Genomic DNA, 16,904 nt, shown 5'->3' with positions numbered 1-16,904 from the left:
TCGTGTATATACGTTTTGGTGTAGTTCTAAATCCTGCACCTAATGCATCTCCACTAGCGTGCCTGCATTCACGTGCTTGCTGATGCGGTGACGCCCCCCTTGCCTGACGCGAGTCTCAGCCAGATGCTTCAGAAACGTTTTTCTGCGAATTTAGGTAAATTATTGCAATTAATACCAGCTAGTTTCTGTAGTTTATAATATTATTTTGTTGGTTTATATTGCAGTGATTTTGAACATTGCTATAGCCTTGTTTTGGAGCAGTAGTGACCACTGCGTTACCGTGAGACATGCCATCGCTTTTTTAGTTCTACACACACCTAAAAAGCATTTATTTAGAGTAAAGAACAATTCTTATCAGACGTTATCCTTATTTGTGAATATGTTGATGTGGAATGTGTAAATGAAGTATCATATATGTGCTAAAAAAAGGCGGAGGGAGGTAAAGGCAGGAATGCAGCCCTCATGAAATTTCTGGTAACACCCCCCCCCCCCCCCCCCCCCCTTTTCATTGGGAATTCCCCTAGCCGAAGAGGGTGGCTAGGGGACAGATACGAAGGTTGTCATACCCCTCCACTGAAACTTTCTGCAGCTTACATGATGTAGCACTGGCTCCAGAATCGGTGTACCCTTGAGAGTTGTATGATACTATGTGCTGAGAAAGAATGTTGCAGACAAATAAAAAGTAATCGCTGGTTGCATTAAGACACTGCATATCTGGGTACTCCTTATGTATGAAAAACATACACAGGCAGATGCTGGCTGCCATCATAAAGATTCAGAACATATGAATATACAATGCACATGCATGAAGGCATTGGCAAAGCCAGAGCAGGGGGGGGTGAAGGCGAGGTTTATTTCTTCCCTCCAGAAAATATTTAGGTTTTGCATGCACACACACATATGCATGCACAAATAGCACACATATTGGGCAGTTACCTTCTCCATTCTCACCACTTCCAAAAAAATAAATTCTGGCCCCACCCCTTCATGAAGGCTAGTTATTAACCAAAGGCTGCACCTGTAGCTGCGTCTCTAACACTTATGTGAAAAAAAAAAAAAAAAAACTAGAGCCCGAAAACAGAAGGCTTAGAAAAAAAAACCTGACAGTCGTGATTTCTCAGGCATGGGCACAGATAGCCATGCTTTTGTTTTGGTAAAGCCATGTTTTGCACATGACAGCTATAGTCAGATACAACTTAAGAAGTCCGGAGATGCCCTGCACACTACAGCTAATCTCCTCTGCGACTAATGAAATAGTCGCGCTCATGCTCTTAGCAATGTTTTCCAAAGATAGAGTCACCAGCATTCGGGATTATGTCTGGACTGTGCCCCCATGGGTGCAGGCTTGTGTGCATTTGCCTTTGAAGAGAAAATGCCGTTGGCTTCTAACATTATATCCAACCATAGTGGTGATCGAATAGTCTTCTGCATACATTATGGTCCAAATTGCCAAATAACATTTTAGTCAAGTGGCAGTGTGTTGTTGTTGTCACCTCGGCCGATGTCTGGTTCTTTTAGCACTGTGCAGTACATTATGACATATAAATGTACCCTAAAAAAATGCTTTTTCAGTCTCCACAAATACCACCATTTCAAGGAGGAGCAAATTAATTTTTTAGGGTATGGAATGTGAAATTAAGTGTCTGTTTTATGCGTGAAGCTTTAAAAAAAAGAAAAGCAAGGTTGTATCACATATGCAAGCTACAAACAGGACAAAAACATCCATTTTATTGTTTTAAGTAGGTGCTAAGGCAGGACTAAGTAACACACTCCTGTAATTGAGGTACTTTAGTTCAGCACGTCACACAATAAATCTCAACATTCTGAAGAAATGCCCTACACAAAAGGGTTCGACATTTACAGAAGTTTGTAAAAGAAGCATGCCTTTGTATCACACATCTACTCACACAAAACTCGACAGGGATAACATAGTCCTGCAGTGCTCACTCACCACAATCACTGGCTGTGACTGCCAGTGCTGGCCACCACATCAGGCTACATTTTTCCCTCTGGAGAATGACTGTTAGTATAACAATATCGTTATACGTTAAAAATACACGGGCGAAATTTCTGTGATCTCAAGCTTTGTTTGCTAAGACAACAATAAGAATCTATTTACATACAAGTATATTCCCAAATAAACAAGAAACACATCCAGCCAGAAACATTCAACCACAAAAACCCAGGCCTTTTGAGAGAAAAAGAATCGTTATCACAGTTGTATGCATCTCCTTCAGCACAGACATGCGACTAAAACATTGGTGTTTGCTGAAAGTGTATTTGCTGCTGACAAGATAGAAACAGTGTGCCAGAATTCTTTTCAAAGAATAATTGCACACTATTATGCTCTTATTACATATATTTATATACAGTAGACTCTCAGTAAACAGAACCTGAAGGGACCGGGAAAATATGTTCCATTTAACAGGAGTTCCGCTTATTGAGAGGTGAACATGGGTGAAGAATGCAAGCCCGAAACCAAGCATTGCAGAAATAATAGTTCCGTTTAAGCAGTAGTTCTGTTTAACAGATTCCCCTTTACTGAGAGTCTACTGTATAAGTACGGCTAAGAGCAAAAAAATGGGACAGAAATTGAGGGTACACATCACTATTCCTGTCCTGCTCCAACACTGTTTGAAAAAGTATGTCTCCTTACCAAGCTCTGTTATTTTAACCTTATATAATTTATTCATTACTCTGAAAATATTTATTTATGACACTATGGAGAGAATTCTTAACTCTTCTCTTTGCATATCCACCTACTCAGTATTAGTGGGCTGGCATAGAGCTCATTCTATACATGTTAACCGAAGACACAAACATGCACAACTACGGTACTTCTAGTCATGTTGTCAGGTGATGAAACTCATTTGTCAATGTGGAAGATTATGCTCATGCTCACTGGCTGCGTACACATAAAATGTGTTTGCATTTCACTACATAACAATAGCAATAGATTACAGTTGAACATATGTGGCACGTGCAGTTAAGTTAATAACAGCGAGAAAAGGTCAACCTTGCTTTTTTCACGGCAATAAAGTCCCAATAACATTACAGTGCATACAAGTCACTTTGAAATGTAAGCGTGTTGAACCTGCTAGGTATTCAAACTTTTAATGTTGAGCCTATTGGCATTCACATTGTGTATACTCAGGCACCAGTGAAATTCGTGTCCCATAGCAGTCTCCAGGAAACCAACATACATGTACAATAACCATGGCTGGCTATTTCAGAAGCAACAACATCTGGCATAAATAAAAAAAAAAATCATATCTACATTGAAACGACAACACGTTCAAGCGGTATGTCGAATTAGGAACAAGCTTTTGTAATAACATTCATGAATTTTAAGTAAGAGCAGTCACAGACACCCATATGCAAGATGTTGTATACGGTCTGTCAAAACAATCAAACACACGTCTGAATTTGTTTTATATATACAAATAGGTACAACTTTCTTTTTCCATACAAGAGATTATTTTTTGCATCATTATTCCTGTCAATATACATAGTCAATGCACATCCCCATGGAGATAAGTATAATATCAAAATATTACACTTCATGCAATAGTTACTTGCAACTGAAGCAACAATCATGTGGTGGATCTTATTACACTCTTTCAGGCACGAGGTAAAAGTTGCAACATCAGTGAAGAAAAGTGTGCAAAACAAGGAACTCATTCAGTTAAAACTGTAGTTTAAGGCCAGCACAGCCTAGGCCAGGGGGGGGGGGGGGGGGGGTTCTGAAACTTTCTGGCCTTAGGGAACCCCAAAGGCTTTTCAAGAGTGTTGCAGAACCCCTAACCCCCTAATTTGCATTTCTAAAGAAACAAAACAAAAAAGAGGTGCAGATGGGGGTAGAGCGGAGGTGGGTTGCAGTCGTTCTGGCCACTCACGACACCATAAGACACCCTTAGTAGAACCCCCAGGTTCGGCGGAACAAAGTTTGAGAACCCACAGCCTGGACTATTCAATTGGTTTGAGAAGTAAGGCTCGTCTAATCACAATCTTTGACTTGCACTGATCGCAACTAGTGAACAAACACATAGCACAATGATAAACTTTCAGCTACCTGGAGGCTTGTCTACAGCATGTGTGCAATCATGTATTATTCTAAAAGAAAAGTGCTCTTGCAATAACAATTTCACAAGTGAAGAGATATATAAATGAACAAAAGGTTCATGGGTAAAAGAAGTCTGATTTGTTATCTTCTCCTTTTATATGCCTGGTATTTTCTCCACAATGCTTGTTTCACTGACAATACAACCTATATTTTGTGTAAAATAAATAAATTAATTCAGTAAATAAAACTAGTATCCGTCCTACAGATTCCCACATGACACATGACACCAGAAGTTGCAATTTGCCAATTAGTTTTCAATCGATGTTCAATGCCCATTAGTACACAGTGTGTATAAGAAAAGTAAGAACATTATCTAACAAAACATTAACAAAGCTTTAAAAGCAGAAATGATCATTCCATGTGGAGAGTGAAAAAAAAGCCCTTACTTCAAGAAACAATTTCGAAAAACACCAAGGGCTATTAGTAATATTTTTCCCCTTGTGAAATTCAGTTTATGTACGTTGACATTTTCATTATGTACACTTGGAACTAGAAATGAAAAACGTGTGCCTCAGCCTCTTCTCCTTGAATAATGGCTTTTAGCTTTACGCAAGTTGTGTGGATGGCAATAGCTATATTGTTTCTTTACATAGCTAGACTCTGAAGTATTGCCAAAAAAGTATGCGGCACTTTTTCATGCTGAACGTCAGTTTACATAGACTGGCTGTTTTACAAGAAAACATATCCTACAACTAGAAAGCTGCTTCCACTGCAATGGCCTCTCGTGCAAGTGGACTCTCGAGTGACTATCAAAGCAGGCATCAGTCAACAGTGATGTCTTGCATGCACAAATGCTCACGCAGAACTTTTTTCAAGCAACTACCGTAAATGACCTCGGAGAACCAGTCAGAGAGTCAGGCCACAATGACACATTTGTACTTGAAAAACGGCGTTGCAAAGTGGAAACACACACAGAGATGGAACCGCACAATGAAAGCTGGCTCATATTTCATGAATCGTAGTACTGCTCTCAAAATATGCACTTTAATGTGGTTGAAATTTGGGCTTGTTCGTACAAGGTCTTCATAGTAACACAAGCAGACAGGGGCACAATAAGAACAAACAATACAAAAAGCTCACTTTGTTACTATGAAGTGGGAAGTACACACCATAAAACTACAACTAGATAGTTGTCAATTTCATAAATGTGAAACAAGTGCACAAAATTGTGAATGATATAACAAAATGACTGCTGCTTGTGCGTTACTTTGAGTCCTTTATCAACAATGGGGGCTCTAAAATCAAAGCAACTCCAAAAAAATCGAGACATACAGGACTGCCCTTGCATTTTATTCACTAACTACAGGCACGAAAGTGGTTTCATTGCTCAAGGTGAAGTAGCAGTCCTATGGTGCCATTCAAGTATTATAAAAATGTACAATCAAAACCATCCAAGTTGGTGGGAGCAGTATTGAGAGGTACAGGGTATGCATGTTACTGGCACTTGTGGAAAATGTTATGCAAGGAAAAAAAATTAAGGCAGCACTATAACTGTCTCTAGTGAGTGATTAAGCACTACTACTGCAATCATATTCATGGATAATAGCTGAAGAGAGTATTTTCCAATTTTTTCCATGGTTAATGAAATTTTCAGTCAAGAAAAGCTGAAGCATAGTAAATGGCAGAAATAATGTATGCAATGAACTCAGAACTAACTGTCTGCTATCAAGGGCATGGCCTCATCATACTATTGTCTCATTAGTGAAAGCCTACTTTAAGACAAAAAGAATCCACATACTTAGGTGGCAGAAAGCCCCCTGATGTGAACATGAGACAAATTCTGCTCTGTGCCGTACTTCAGCAGCAGTGTGAAAACTTGATCCGCTATAGCTAAGCTCAATACGGCTGTGCGCATGCAGCTACCTGATGAATAAATGATGTTGGTAGACCCACATCATACAATGAGAAGCATGCATTCACGATAACATCGCCCTTTTCAAGCAAGAAAAACTGCAGATACAATGCTACAGCTGTGTGTGACTGGTTGAGTTCTTGGCCCTATTAACAATTTTATATTTTATTTAAAAGCACAATAAAAACAGTGCACAAAATTGTGAATGTTTTTATGTGTTGCTAGCATTACAAGTTTCAATTTATTGTAACTTTAAAGCTGGAATGTCCAATGAGCTGTTCAGAACACCAGCTGAATAAATATTAGATGAAACCCTCCCATACATAATGCCATTTTTTTCTGGGCTTTGCATATTTTATACAAAAATTTGGTTGCTTTCTTTTTCTTCCTTATTATGAGTAGTTTTTGAGACGCTGTTCCAGGTATCAAGTACATTCCAGGTTGCTTTTACAAGCTAAATACGCATTTTCACACAGCAAGAATGCTGTACGGGATAGGTTTTCCAAGTTAAGCATAATTTACAATTTTCAATCAACAGAAGTGTTGCTTCTGTACTTAAAAGGAGAGTATTTTTCTAAATGCAGTTTCATGATTTGAAGATAATACGGGTTATTTTTTACAAACTAAGTAACACTGTTTTGCATTCAAGAATGAATGACCTAAAGATTTTAAAAATCTGTCTGAGATGACAGCACGCCTATGTTCTACAATCCTAATGAACGAGTACAAACACCAAGTTACAATTTGAATGAGCACATGCAGGTGTGTGACAATGTCAGGGTCTTAGTTTACGACAACGAAGTTTCCCTATAAGGAATTAGAATAGAATATCTGATTATGTTTATGAGCACCATTATATGACATTGTTTCAATGAAACATGCAGTACTACTGAAAGCGGAAAATCTAGGGATGTGTAGGCATTTTTTGTGCTGAAGGCCCATTCGCTGCTACAAAGTGATGAGTATGCTTTCCATCTTTTCTTGCAGCAAGATCAGACTTCAGTTTTCGCAAATGTGCAGCAGATTCTCTTTAAAAGAGACTTTGTCTTTTGAATACCTCATAAGCCGAATCTCTTCTGAACCCCCGAAAGCGGGCCTCACTTTTGATGCGAACCATGGCCTTCTTGTTGAGTCTAGTATGGTTTTGCTGCCACGATCTTAAATGTTTTATGAGCTAATCCTGAAGGCAGCAATAGCTTGGTTCTTCGTTTCCCTGAAAAGCATGCTGGGGCTCTTCCACAAGTGGCAAATGCTTGCACCACCCACCCCACACCCATCATTATTTATTTTCCTTGTCTCTTAAACGCTGTTTTTTTTTTTCATTTCATTATCCAGTGCCACTAGCCCTAACGTCGTTAACTTCTGCCATCTGTTTAACAGTCTAATCTAATGTTTTCTGTGGCACTCTTCAGTAAACTACAAACATGACATGATTTACGAGAACTGTTCTTAATAAACAACATCATGCTATGCTCAGCCATTCTTCCGATTCAGTGCACTCCTTTACAGAATGCCTCAACGGTACTGTCGAAATGTGCAGTTTTCTAGATTTTGTTTAAGTGCTTTTTGGGAGGCAGTTTATCACAGGAAACTTCAAAAGCAATTAGTAATGGTGAGGATAGAAGCAAGCAAATGTGACAAAAGAGGGAGTGAAGTTTTCTGCAGCATAAGCTGTCACTTATTACATTAAGAATTTTGCAAACTTGCAGAACACCTATGCCCCGGCAATGGTATGCTAGAATTCTAGTAGACTAATGTTACATTTTACTCCCGCCCAATTAATTTTTTTTCAGTCATCAAAGAGTCCCAAAATACTTTGCTGAAATTACGAAAGCAGTTAGGCTACAATTAGAGTGAGTCATATGCACCATTAAATAAAACATGTTGTACCAAGAGAATTTCCCCCTCAACTTTTTCGTCAAGCGGTCAAGGCTAAGCGCAGCCTTTCGCAGTCGTCCGTTGGCACATAGGAGATTGTGGAGGCCACACTTCGTGTTTGTCTGCTTGATCTCTTGAACAAAAAGTGCCACAACTAAACCGGCTGTTCTAGATCCCTCACGTCTCCTCTGGTGGTTAATTTCTAAATGCGGCCCAGAGCTCACTGTACTAATGCACTGCAACCATTGCACTTGCCAGTTGCACTGCACAAGCTCATGGGGACATGTTGCAGTTCAACATGTCGCCACTTCCAAAATTTACAGCCCATACTGCAGCAAGCGTGACACATTGTGCTTGAGAAATAAACTGTGAAATTAAAACTAGTGGTGCAGCTTATGTAAACTTTCAGCATGTTGCAACACAAGCCGATGACACTGACTGGCTGCCAGAGGCTCCCAAGTGCAACACAATCTCCTTCTCCGACTCTTTTTCAAATGTGAGAAATAGTGACATGTCGAGAGAGACCACTAAAAAAAACATTTGTTCACGATAAAGTTTCAGAATTTACCCATGATATCACAGTGGTAGTGAATCATATCAATTGCACGAGTGACAATGCAAAATCATACCATGTCTGAAGGGTAGCTGACAGCTTCGTGTGGTGTCACTTCTGCGATCTGCAGTGATGCATATAAAGCCTTATAATAAATTACACCCTTTACACAAAGAACTTAACTTAGTCAAATAATGATCGCAAATAGTTATGCTGTTGACTCAGTAGCTTCGTAGACAGTCGTTGAAACTGAGTCAGGGTCCATTTAAATCTATTCTTTTCGTGCCGCATGGCACAGTTCTAGCAGCAGGTTTATACACTGCAACTTCACAGAAATCCAAAGTTTGCATTTTAGCTGTGCCATGTCATGTTATGCATCCCATTTTGATCTTAGAATGCACAGCTGAGGCTTGTGACTTCCTAAACATATGCCATCTTTGAGAGCGAGGAAAGTGGCTTCATAGGTAATAATGGTGCCATGACATTATTTGAGCTTCGGCTGTTTTTGTAGCATTCTGTAACATTGTGCAGGAGCAGTTATCACTGTGTGATATGTGCAACAGGGTTGTTTTTTTACATGCTCAATGCTGGTAAGAAGTCAAGACATTTTAGCGAAGAAATTGATTTCGATGGTCTTTCAAATTTGTTTTAAATGCAATGTTATTGCAAATTGCAAAAAAAGCATAGCAAAAGATTTAGGGATCTTTATACGCTGGTGCACAATTTGTTGCTACCACTTTTTTGTACAGATTTCTTTAATTTCAGACCGAGTCTTCCCAAGAGGAGTCCAAACATCTACAATGTTGATGAAGATCATGATCACAGCAAAACCTATAAGCTGTACCTTGAGCACCAAGAAAAGTGGCATTAAGTAATAGGGCTGTCTTCAACAAATGTCTCGTGCAGCTCCCCAGCTTTGTTCAAACCTCTACTTCTTTAATGCCACCGTGCAGGATGTCAAATGTTGTGAAGAATGATGCAAAATACAGTGCACTGTCCGTGCTCATCCAAAAAATGATCATAATGATGACATACTCAATCAGTCCAAGTATGGCACCACCTACAACATCACCAACATAATGCCGTCCCAGCAGCACTCGTGATGCAAGCACAGAAAGGCTCCACACCAATGTGACAAACTTGAAGACTACATTAATTGTCGTGTAGTTGAGAAACAGGCATGCCAGGAAGACAACACGTGATGCGTGACCCGAGGGAAATGAGTGGTTGTCAACAGATACAGTGAAGAACATGTCGTTCACGTTGACTGCGGGTCGTTTCCGCCGAGCTACAGCCTTAATGATGGCCACAGCAATGAGGTCCAACACGAGCGCTGTAACCAGTAGAAAAAAAATCAGACTTCAGAGTCTGGTGGCTACAAGCATCCACAGCAATCAACATGTTGCATTTAGCAAACCGTAAAGTCTTTTCAATTCACCTGCAGTTCGTGAACTACCAGTTCAGGTAGTGTACCATTCACCATTCATTTCAGCAGTGTAAGAGTGTCAGTAGCTGCATGGCACTGTTCATTTTAAAAAGTACAGGCAACATATAGGCCCTGTTCCTTAACTTTCTGCAATGCTGGGACTACCAGTGCTAATGTGCTGAAACGAAGCAGTGGATGATTTCTCTTGCACATTAGCAGCTTATATGCTAGAAAAAATTCGACTGCACTGCTGGATGGTTTGCTAAGAAATTGTGCCATTAATTTCAAATAAAATTAAAAGATGGTTTTATTGCCCATTCTCAATGCTAAGGTATCTAAAATTCTTTGCTGTCATGTCAATTTACATGCAACATTGCAACTAGACCTTTATGCTACTCATTTTTAGAGTTTGGATCCTGACAAAGATAATTTTTCTTATGGAATGACAGCCATGAATCTGGGGAAAAATGGGCATTCAAATAGAAGTTCAGCATGTGCTGGACAATACCAGCAGTTAAAGGCACAAGACATAAATGCAGAAGCATAAAACCTGCACCACACAAGCACTAATGTTTGTTCCCAGGAGTCCATTATGTCACACTTAGAATGTACTACTGCAATGATAGTTCATGAGCTTGAAACTGTGCAGTGAAAATGTGGAAAAAGTACAGACAAATTGAACACAACAATAGCTAAATCTGTATAACCCCTTCGCAGCCATACATCGGCATGACACATCGCAGAGTAAGTTGGTGCTCATTATTTTACAACCAAAAGTACTTCAAATGCACTAAACCCTTTGTATGCTAACAAGTTTGCATTATGCGAAAACAAGGCAAAAACCTTGTCAACAAATTTGGGGAAATTTTAAGGGTTCCTTTTTTTAGTTACATACAACATTAATGTGAACGAACAAAAAATCAAGCCAAGGCACGTACAGGGGATGTTCAGTGGCGTAGCCAGAGGGTGACACACTGGGCCCACGCCCCCCCCCCCCTCACTAATTTTTTTTTTTCATCGTGGTGTATAGAGCACAAAATGGCACTTAACCACATCTGTCTGCTTGGCCCCCCTTTCCTCCTCCCCCCCAAATTTTCGACCATGCCCCTGGGGATGTTTTCTGTAATAAGTGGTGATATAAAGGAGAAATTCAAGTGAATAAAAAGATAACTTGCAGTCGGCAGTGACCAAACCTGTAAAGTTCGAATAAAGCCCGTCCGCCGCACTACTGACTGAGCTATGGTGGCAGTCATCTTCCCATCTACTTTATCAAGTATATCTGTGTATTGGGCCCAGATAAGTGAAATAGTAATCAGTGCAATAAGCAAAGCACAACCACATATCATAACCACAAAAATAACGCCTCAACACACAGTCCAAGCACCATAGCAGCCAACTTCAATAGCCACCAAGAGCTGCAACAAATTTTTTCAGAACTGCAGAAAGTGAAGAGTCTGAAGCCGTTGATAATGTACAGTTCAGCCATGGCAACCTGCACTTTATTCTAACAAACTTAAACAAGACATTGAGCTTAGGGCTGCTTCATGAGGTCTAACATTTTACAACACTGTATATACATATTGACATGTATACTTATACCTACTAATGATTATAGTATTAATTGAAAGTAAGAACTGCCATGAGCTAGGCAAGGCCACTGTGAATAACATGATCCGGCCTTTGCCACATAAACCGCATACAAATAAAACCTGTTTTGGCTCATGTGATTCTGGACAAAACAAAATATCCACACATGTAGTTTGAAAACATTGGCACACACACCTATCAGCAAATTGACATAAAATGCCTCCAAATCTCGGTCTGTGACGAACCAAATGAGTGAGCACGTCCCCAAGAGCCATGGGATGCCATGTGCTGAGTACTCGAGCATTTGCATGACAGAGCGGTACTGTGCCAAAGGTGACTGGTTGTTTGTAGCCAGGAACAGGCCGCTTGAGATGTTCTCATCAGCAGCCTTCAGATTTAGTAGCACAGGGTGCTGTTTCCAATTAGACATGGCTCAGCCGCCACTCTCCTGCATGAAAAGAGATCAAGTGTGAAATTTATATGAAAGTAACTGGTGCATCAAAGAAAGTACACAGTATGTCTTAAAGCAGTACTGACACGATTTTGAGTTATTGAAAAAGGGCCATTTTTTTGTTTCCTTGGTATGCAGTGTTAAGACTATCCATACACCCGAGTCTGCCAGCACGTACAAATATTTTCTTTGATTTTCAAGTTTACGTCGCTGAGCATCACCAAACCAGCCACACCGCAATAGACATCATTTCGACTAGTCAACTTAGTTCCACTGAGTTTGCGAACTCTGCATCCTGCACGCAGCCTCAATCGCAGAAATTGCTGTTGGGGTCCCTAGGGACAGTGTAGTCATCATAGTTTACGTGTACAATGAGCAGACGACCAATCTGCTGCTAATACGTCGCGAATTCCAGCTTTCGCATGACGCCACACTATGTCGCAGAGAATCCCTTCCTCCATATTGAAACCGAAGGTGGCTTTTTAAATTAGCGATACTAAATATACGTTCGATGCATTCCCAGGCACCCCAATACTCTTTTTAGGGTTCTCAAAACCAATGTTTTTATTTATAGCAATAATTTCAAAATATATGACATTCATGTCAGAACTCCTCTAAAGCAAATGCAGCCACGAGTAAAAAAATCTGGATTTGCTGAGTGGCTCCAGTGAAACTTCTGGTGCTAAAAAAATCTAGAGAGGAATGACAAGTCTTTATTTCTCTTTTTAGAACTTTCCAGCCCTGTAGGTGCGACAGAGGGCAAACTAAACATGTACCACAGAGTTGGCTCTTCATAGCCATTCCACTCATTTACCTGACATAAACATTACACACAACAACACGAGATGAGAATAAATTCACAATCGTATAGTTGCAAACAAAGTAAAACACTTAATCAGATAAGACTTTAGAAGACATGAATATCTCCACCTCACAGGCCGATGCACATGTGCCTGCATCCATGTGTGCGTGCTCTGGACTAATGTCAAAACTGCAAGATCACTGACACCACTGTTGGAGAATATCACCGGGTACACGAGTGGAACTTTTTCTTTAGAAGCAGAGGCAATCGGCTGTCACACTTTGGTCAAGCTTTTTTGATTTTGGAAAAACAACTGTGTGCCACAACAGCATTAGCCAACAATATTCAATTCATATGGTTTCACTCATAAATCTTCCAAATGTTGCAGTTTTCTTTGTCAGATTTTCTGAATTTAAAGTATGATTGACATGTAGCTGACATATGTTTGAAAACAAATATCGGTATGCCATCACTAACACCAGATATTAAAACACCCACTTTTGTTACATTCACTCGCAGAGTAAAACACAAGTCAGGCAGCGTTTTCAGAGATTTTTCGTTATTTTTGTAGGCACACCAATAACATTTTCTGGGCCAAAAGGAAGAAACAGATGAAAAAGTATTGCCTAACTGCACTTGCAATTATTATTTTTGTGAAAACCAATAAGGAAGGCAAGCGTGGAGGTAGGGGGTTCATGTTGCGTTAATGTGCAGTTACACACAATGGCTGTTATGTGGCTACTTTTGACAACTTCCGTAAGTAGGTTTATGGCACACATAGCTAGAATGCGAAGTTTCAGCGCTAACTGTGCGTGCTCTGCAATGACTTTGGAAACGACCCTGCGCGAGAAAGTGATGGATGTTACTGGATGAACACATCACTTTTTATACCACTGCAACTTTCATACTTTTCATTTAACGTCCTTTAGAATGACAGATAGGTGGACGAGTTGGTTTGAGTTCATATAGAAGGTCTCATTTTAGCTGTCACAGCGCATGTACTGTCTTTATCTGGTCCTTTGTATTCGTTCCAGAGCTGCCCAATTCTAGCGTCCTTTTATTTGCAACGCATTTCCTAGCACGCACAAGCAAGTAAGCATGTCGCGATTATCGGAGTGAGCTCGACACAGACACACACACAAACAAAACCACGGCAAGAAACAGCGCAACCACTAAAACATGAGCGAATGGTTCGAACTTCGTGAGTATGCTGGCAGATATACGCTTCACCACGATTTCGCTGGTGGTAGGTACGTATTGCACGGATAATTTCGCTTACGTGGTCATCATCACGACCAACGCAAGCATGATATCAACTCTGATTACTCGCTCTGATGTACCGGGCTATTCTGAAAAGCCAGTCACACACGCAGCGCTTTTTGAACACACATTCACTTTGCATGATCACAACAAGCGAAACTTAAGACATGTGCAAAGAATTCGGTGAAACGAGGCGTAGTACATTAACGAAAGCGCCTAGGATTAAGAAACAGGATACATAAGTGCTGCTATATATGAGAAAAAAAAGTACGGAAAACGTACGGTGACGGATCACCTCAAATACTTCCCACAACCTTCAGCAAAATGATCACAGAGATTCCACAGAGAGCAGCCGAGGGGAGAAAGAAAACAAGCGACAAAGCCGGCAATGGTGTGGTGGCTAGACGACTTTTTGTTTGTTTCCATTCAACTCAAGCAACTTAATGCATGTACATAAATGAACGCAGCAATTATCAAAATTTTCTACACCAAGTTTTATTTATTTACCAGTAATAAATTTTGAAAAGTAAAATAGTTACAGCAATTTATTTAATTAAAACAAAAAAATTACAAATTTATGTTTTAGTTTACAAGTCTCGAGGGCAGTGATTTGGTGCATTGAAAGCGCCAAAAAACATAAGGTGACGTCATGGCCATTATGTTTCAAACCATTCATTTTTTACGGTTTCTATCGCAACGTAGCCAAAAGCTTGGCGCCCGTTCGTAGCCGTAGGCCCGTAGGCGGCAGCGGATTGTAGCGACGCGCGCTTTTTTGTGCAAGTTTGTCGAGGTGCTGCTAGGAAGCAGAACACATTACTGAAGGAGGTCACATCATTGCTCTGATGATGGTCTGAAGTGACGCGAACGTTACACACATTCAGCGGGAGCCTCATTCAGCCACTTCCAAGAACGAGACGAAATGGATTATGATGATTACGACGAGTACGACGATCTCTACGCAGATGAATTGGAGCTCGCGGATGAGCTCCACAGCAGTGAGTTCCGCTTTCGCTGAACGATCGATGGTTCATGATTAATTGCTTTCGATGCATATTCTTCTTTCGCTCTTCTTTTTTCATATATATATATATAATGGGAAGCCTAGTCCGCAGCTTGTTTGACCTTGATGGGTTCGTCGAGAGCTCATACATACTTCACCGAAGTGTGCGCGCCGTATGCGAGCTCCAGCTCATCTATATAATACAAGCTCATATATATAATAACACTGAATGTTAACAGGCTAGTACTACAAGTGAGCGCACCTCTGTTATAAATCAAAGTAGGAAATCGCCGCATAAAACTACTCCAACGTACTTATAGCTAAAAACGAATACACGGACCTGATAATGAAAAGCACATATGATATTTACGTATATGGGTAACCTATTATTGGCCTGCTGAGTTCCATCGTCAGTTCCGAGAGAGTCATAATGGCAAACGCACTCCTGTTTGATGTAGGAAAATGGTGAATGCCCGCATAAAACATGTAATATGATGTAGACTCGGAGATTTCACCGAAGCAGACATAGTTCATGAAATAACACGATGTTCAATGGCTTATTTAATTTTCGGACCTCTTTGTTTTGGGCTACTCCAGTCATGGACCATTGAGTAATGGTCAGGTGTGTGGGTTATCTTTGGTCTATCCACCAAAATGAGTATGTGCTAGTACTGTGGCACAGCGTATGCAGCATATTTAAATGTATTTAGTTATGTGTCATAACTCTGTCCCATCATCACCGTTCTTCTCTTGAAAAACAATGAACATTGCTTTTACTGCAACATTGTTGTAGCAGAATCTCCCAGTTTACATCTGCCTGTTTTAGAGCTCACATTTCAACATGACTTGTAAGTGCTGTTATGTGTAAACACCAACATCGCATGAGGTTATGCATTGCACAGTTTGAAAATCAACTCAGTTGTGTTCACCTATTTAGTTACATTGCATTTAATTAACAGCTTCACATCATATAAATTTCAGCTTGTGATTTATCAACATATGTATACGTTTTGTGCTAGCAGAAGGACTTCTGCAGTGCCAACAGGCATCTGCACAGATAAAGTGCGAGAGAAGTGCTCATGCCACACGCATAATTATGATCAAGTGTGACCTCAAATATTTGGTTTTTTTGCTGACTCCCTTTCAGTTCTCGTTGCATGTGAAGGAGACACTCACTAGTGCATGCAATATGTGAAATATTATGTTTATAGTATTCAGCAATATGGAAAAGGTTAATGGTGATGGGAAATTCTAATTCTCGAACGCCTTTTGGTTTGCCTTCCGAATGTTTAGGAGTTGTTCACAGTATTATGCTTCAGGTCGACCTTCGTTTGTCTTGTATATCAGAAGTTGTGGTTGCAGCGATATTAACTTGCCACAACACCTTATTTTACTTCTTTTGTTTGTCAACTTCTATTCTGCAGTACTTTTGAGGAAGTCTATATAAAGGGACCCTGAAACGGTTTTGACTATTTTGTACAAACACGTTGGGCCAGTACAGCAAATCATAAGGGACATTTACAGACTGATTTAAGCTCTCTGCATAAACTGTGTAAGATATTACAATGACTTAAAGCTGTGAATCGCTGCAGGTCACTGCGGATCAGCGAAACACATTTTCAATCACCCATTCACAGTATGACATCCAGTGTAGGGGAAATGTCACCCAGGCTGCTGATCTTGTTAGGTGACGTGTGTGCATGAGTAAAAAATCGGCTGGTGCGGAGGTGGCACCTGTTGGTGCAGATATCAACCACTCCGCTATCTTCGTTTCTGTTGCCAGATGGCACGCGTGCTGTCGGGCGAATTAGGCTTTGGTCTTCGAGATTGCGCGCAACTTGTCAGTGTGCAATCTCTGAGGTGATGACCGGGTGAAGCTCAAATCGTCGAGTGCACTCATGAGAGCTCTACAATGGTCAGCGATGCCAGTGTGTCTCATGAGTTGAGGAGGCATGGCAGGGGTGAGAAAGAG

The 16,904-nt window shown here is 40.4% G+C and overlaps 2 protein-coding genes across 4 annotated transcripts in view; one reads left to right on the top strand and one right to left on the bottom strand.

The window, feature by feature from the left end:
* Positions 1–1,706: 1,706 nt before the first annotated feature.
* On the bottom strand, positions 1,707–14,331 carry LOC119161122 (polyisoprenoid diphosphate/phosphate phosphohydrolase PLPP6). 3 transcript variants are annotated; one of them, XM_037413464.2, is made up of 3 exons: positions 14,215–14,331; positions 11,615–11,867; positions 1,707–9,739 (listed from the first exon to the last, which is right to left on the bottom strand). In XM_037413464.2, the coding sequence occupies exons 2-3, from the start codon at positions 11,847–11,849 to the stop codon at positions 9,327–9,329; spliced, it is 648 nt and encodes a 215-aa protein (XP_037269361.1). In that variant the 5' UTR covers positions 11,850–11,867; positions 14,215–14,331; the 3' UTR covers positions 1,707–9,326. The 3 variants fall into 3 exon arrangements, with proteins under 3 accessions (XP_037269361.1, XP_037269362.1, XP_037269363.1); XM_037413465.2 differs by having other exon boundaries at positions 14,228–14,326; XM_037413466.2 differs by having other exon boundaries at positions 14,247–14,326.
* Positions 14,332–14,709: 378 nt separating this feature from the next.
* Positions 14,710–16,904, top strand: part of cutlet (chromosome transmission fidelity protein 18 homolog) — a 98,573-nt gene continuing 96,378 nt past the window's right edge. Inside the window, exon 1 of the mRNA XM_037413467.2 lies at positions 14,710–14,927. Coding sequence (XP_037269364.2) covers positions 14,852–14,927 — 76 coding nt within the window. The 5' untranslated portion in view covers positions 14,710–14,851. The remainder of the gene's footprint in view (positions 14,928–16,904) is intronic.

Source organism: Rhipicephalus microplus, chromosome X (assembly GCF_043290135.1).
Source record: "Rhipicephalus microplus isolate Deutch F79 chromosome X, USDA_Rmic, whole genome shotgun sequence".
Taxonomy (NCBI): Eukaryota; Metazoa; Arthropoda; class Arachnida; order Ixodida; family Ixodidae; genus Rhipicephalus; species Rhipicephalus microplus.
Note: the sequence above shows the minus strand (reverse complement) of the source record. Positions and strands in the feature narration are given on the sequence as shown.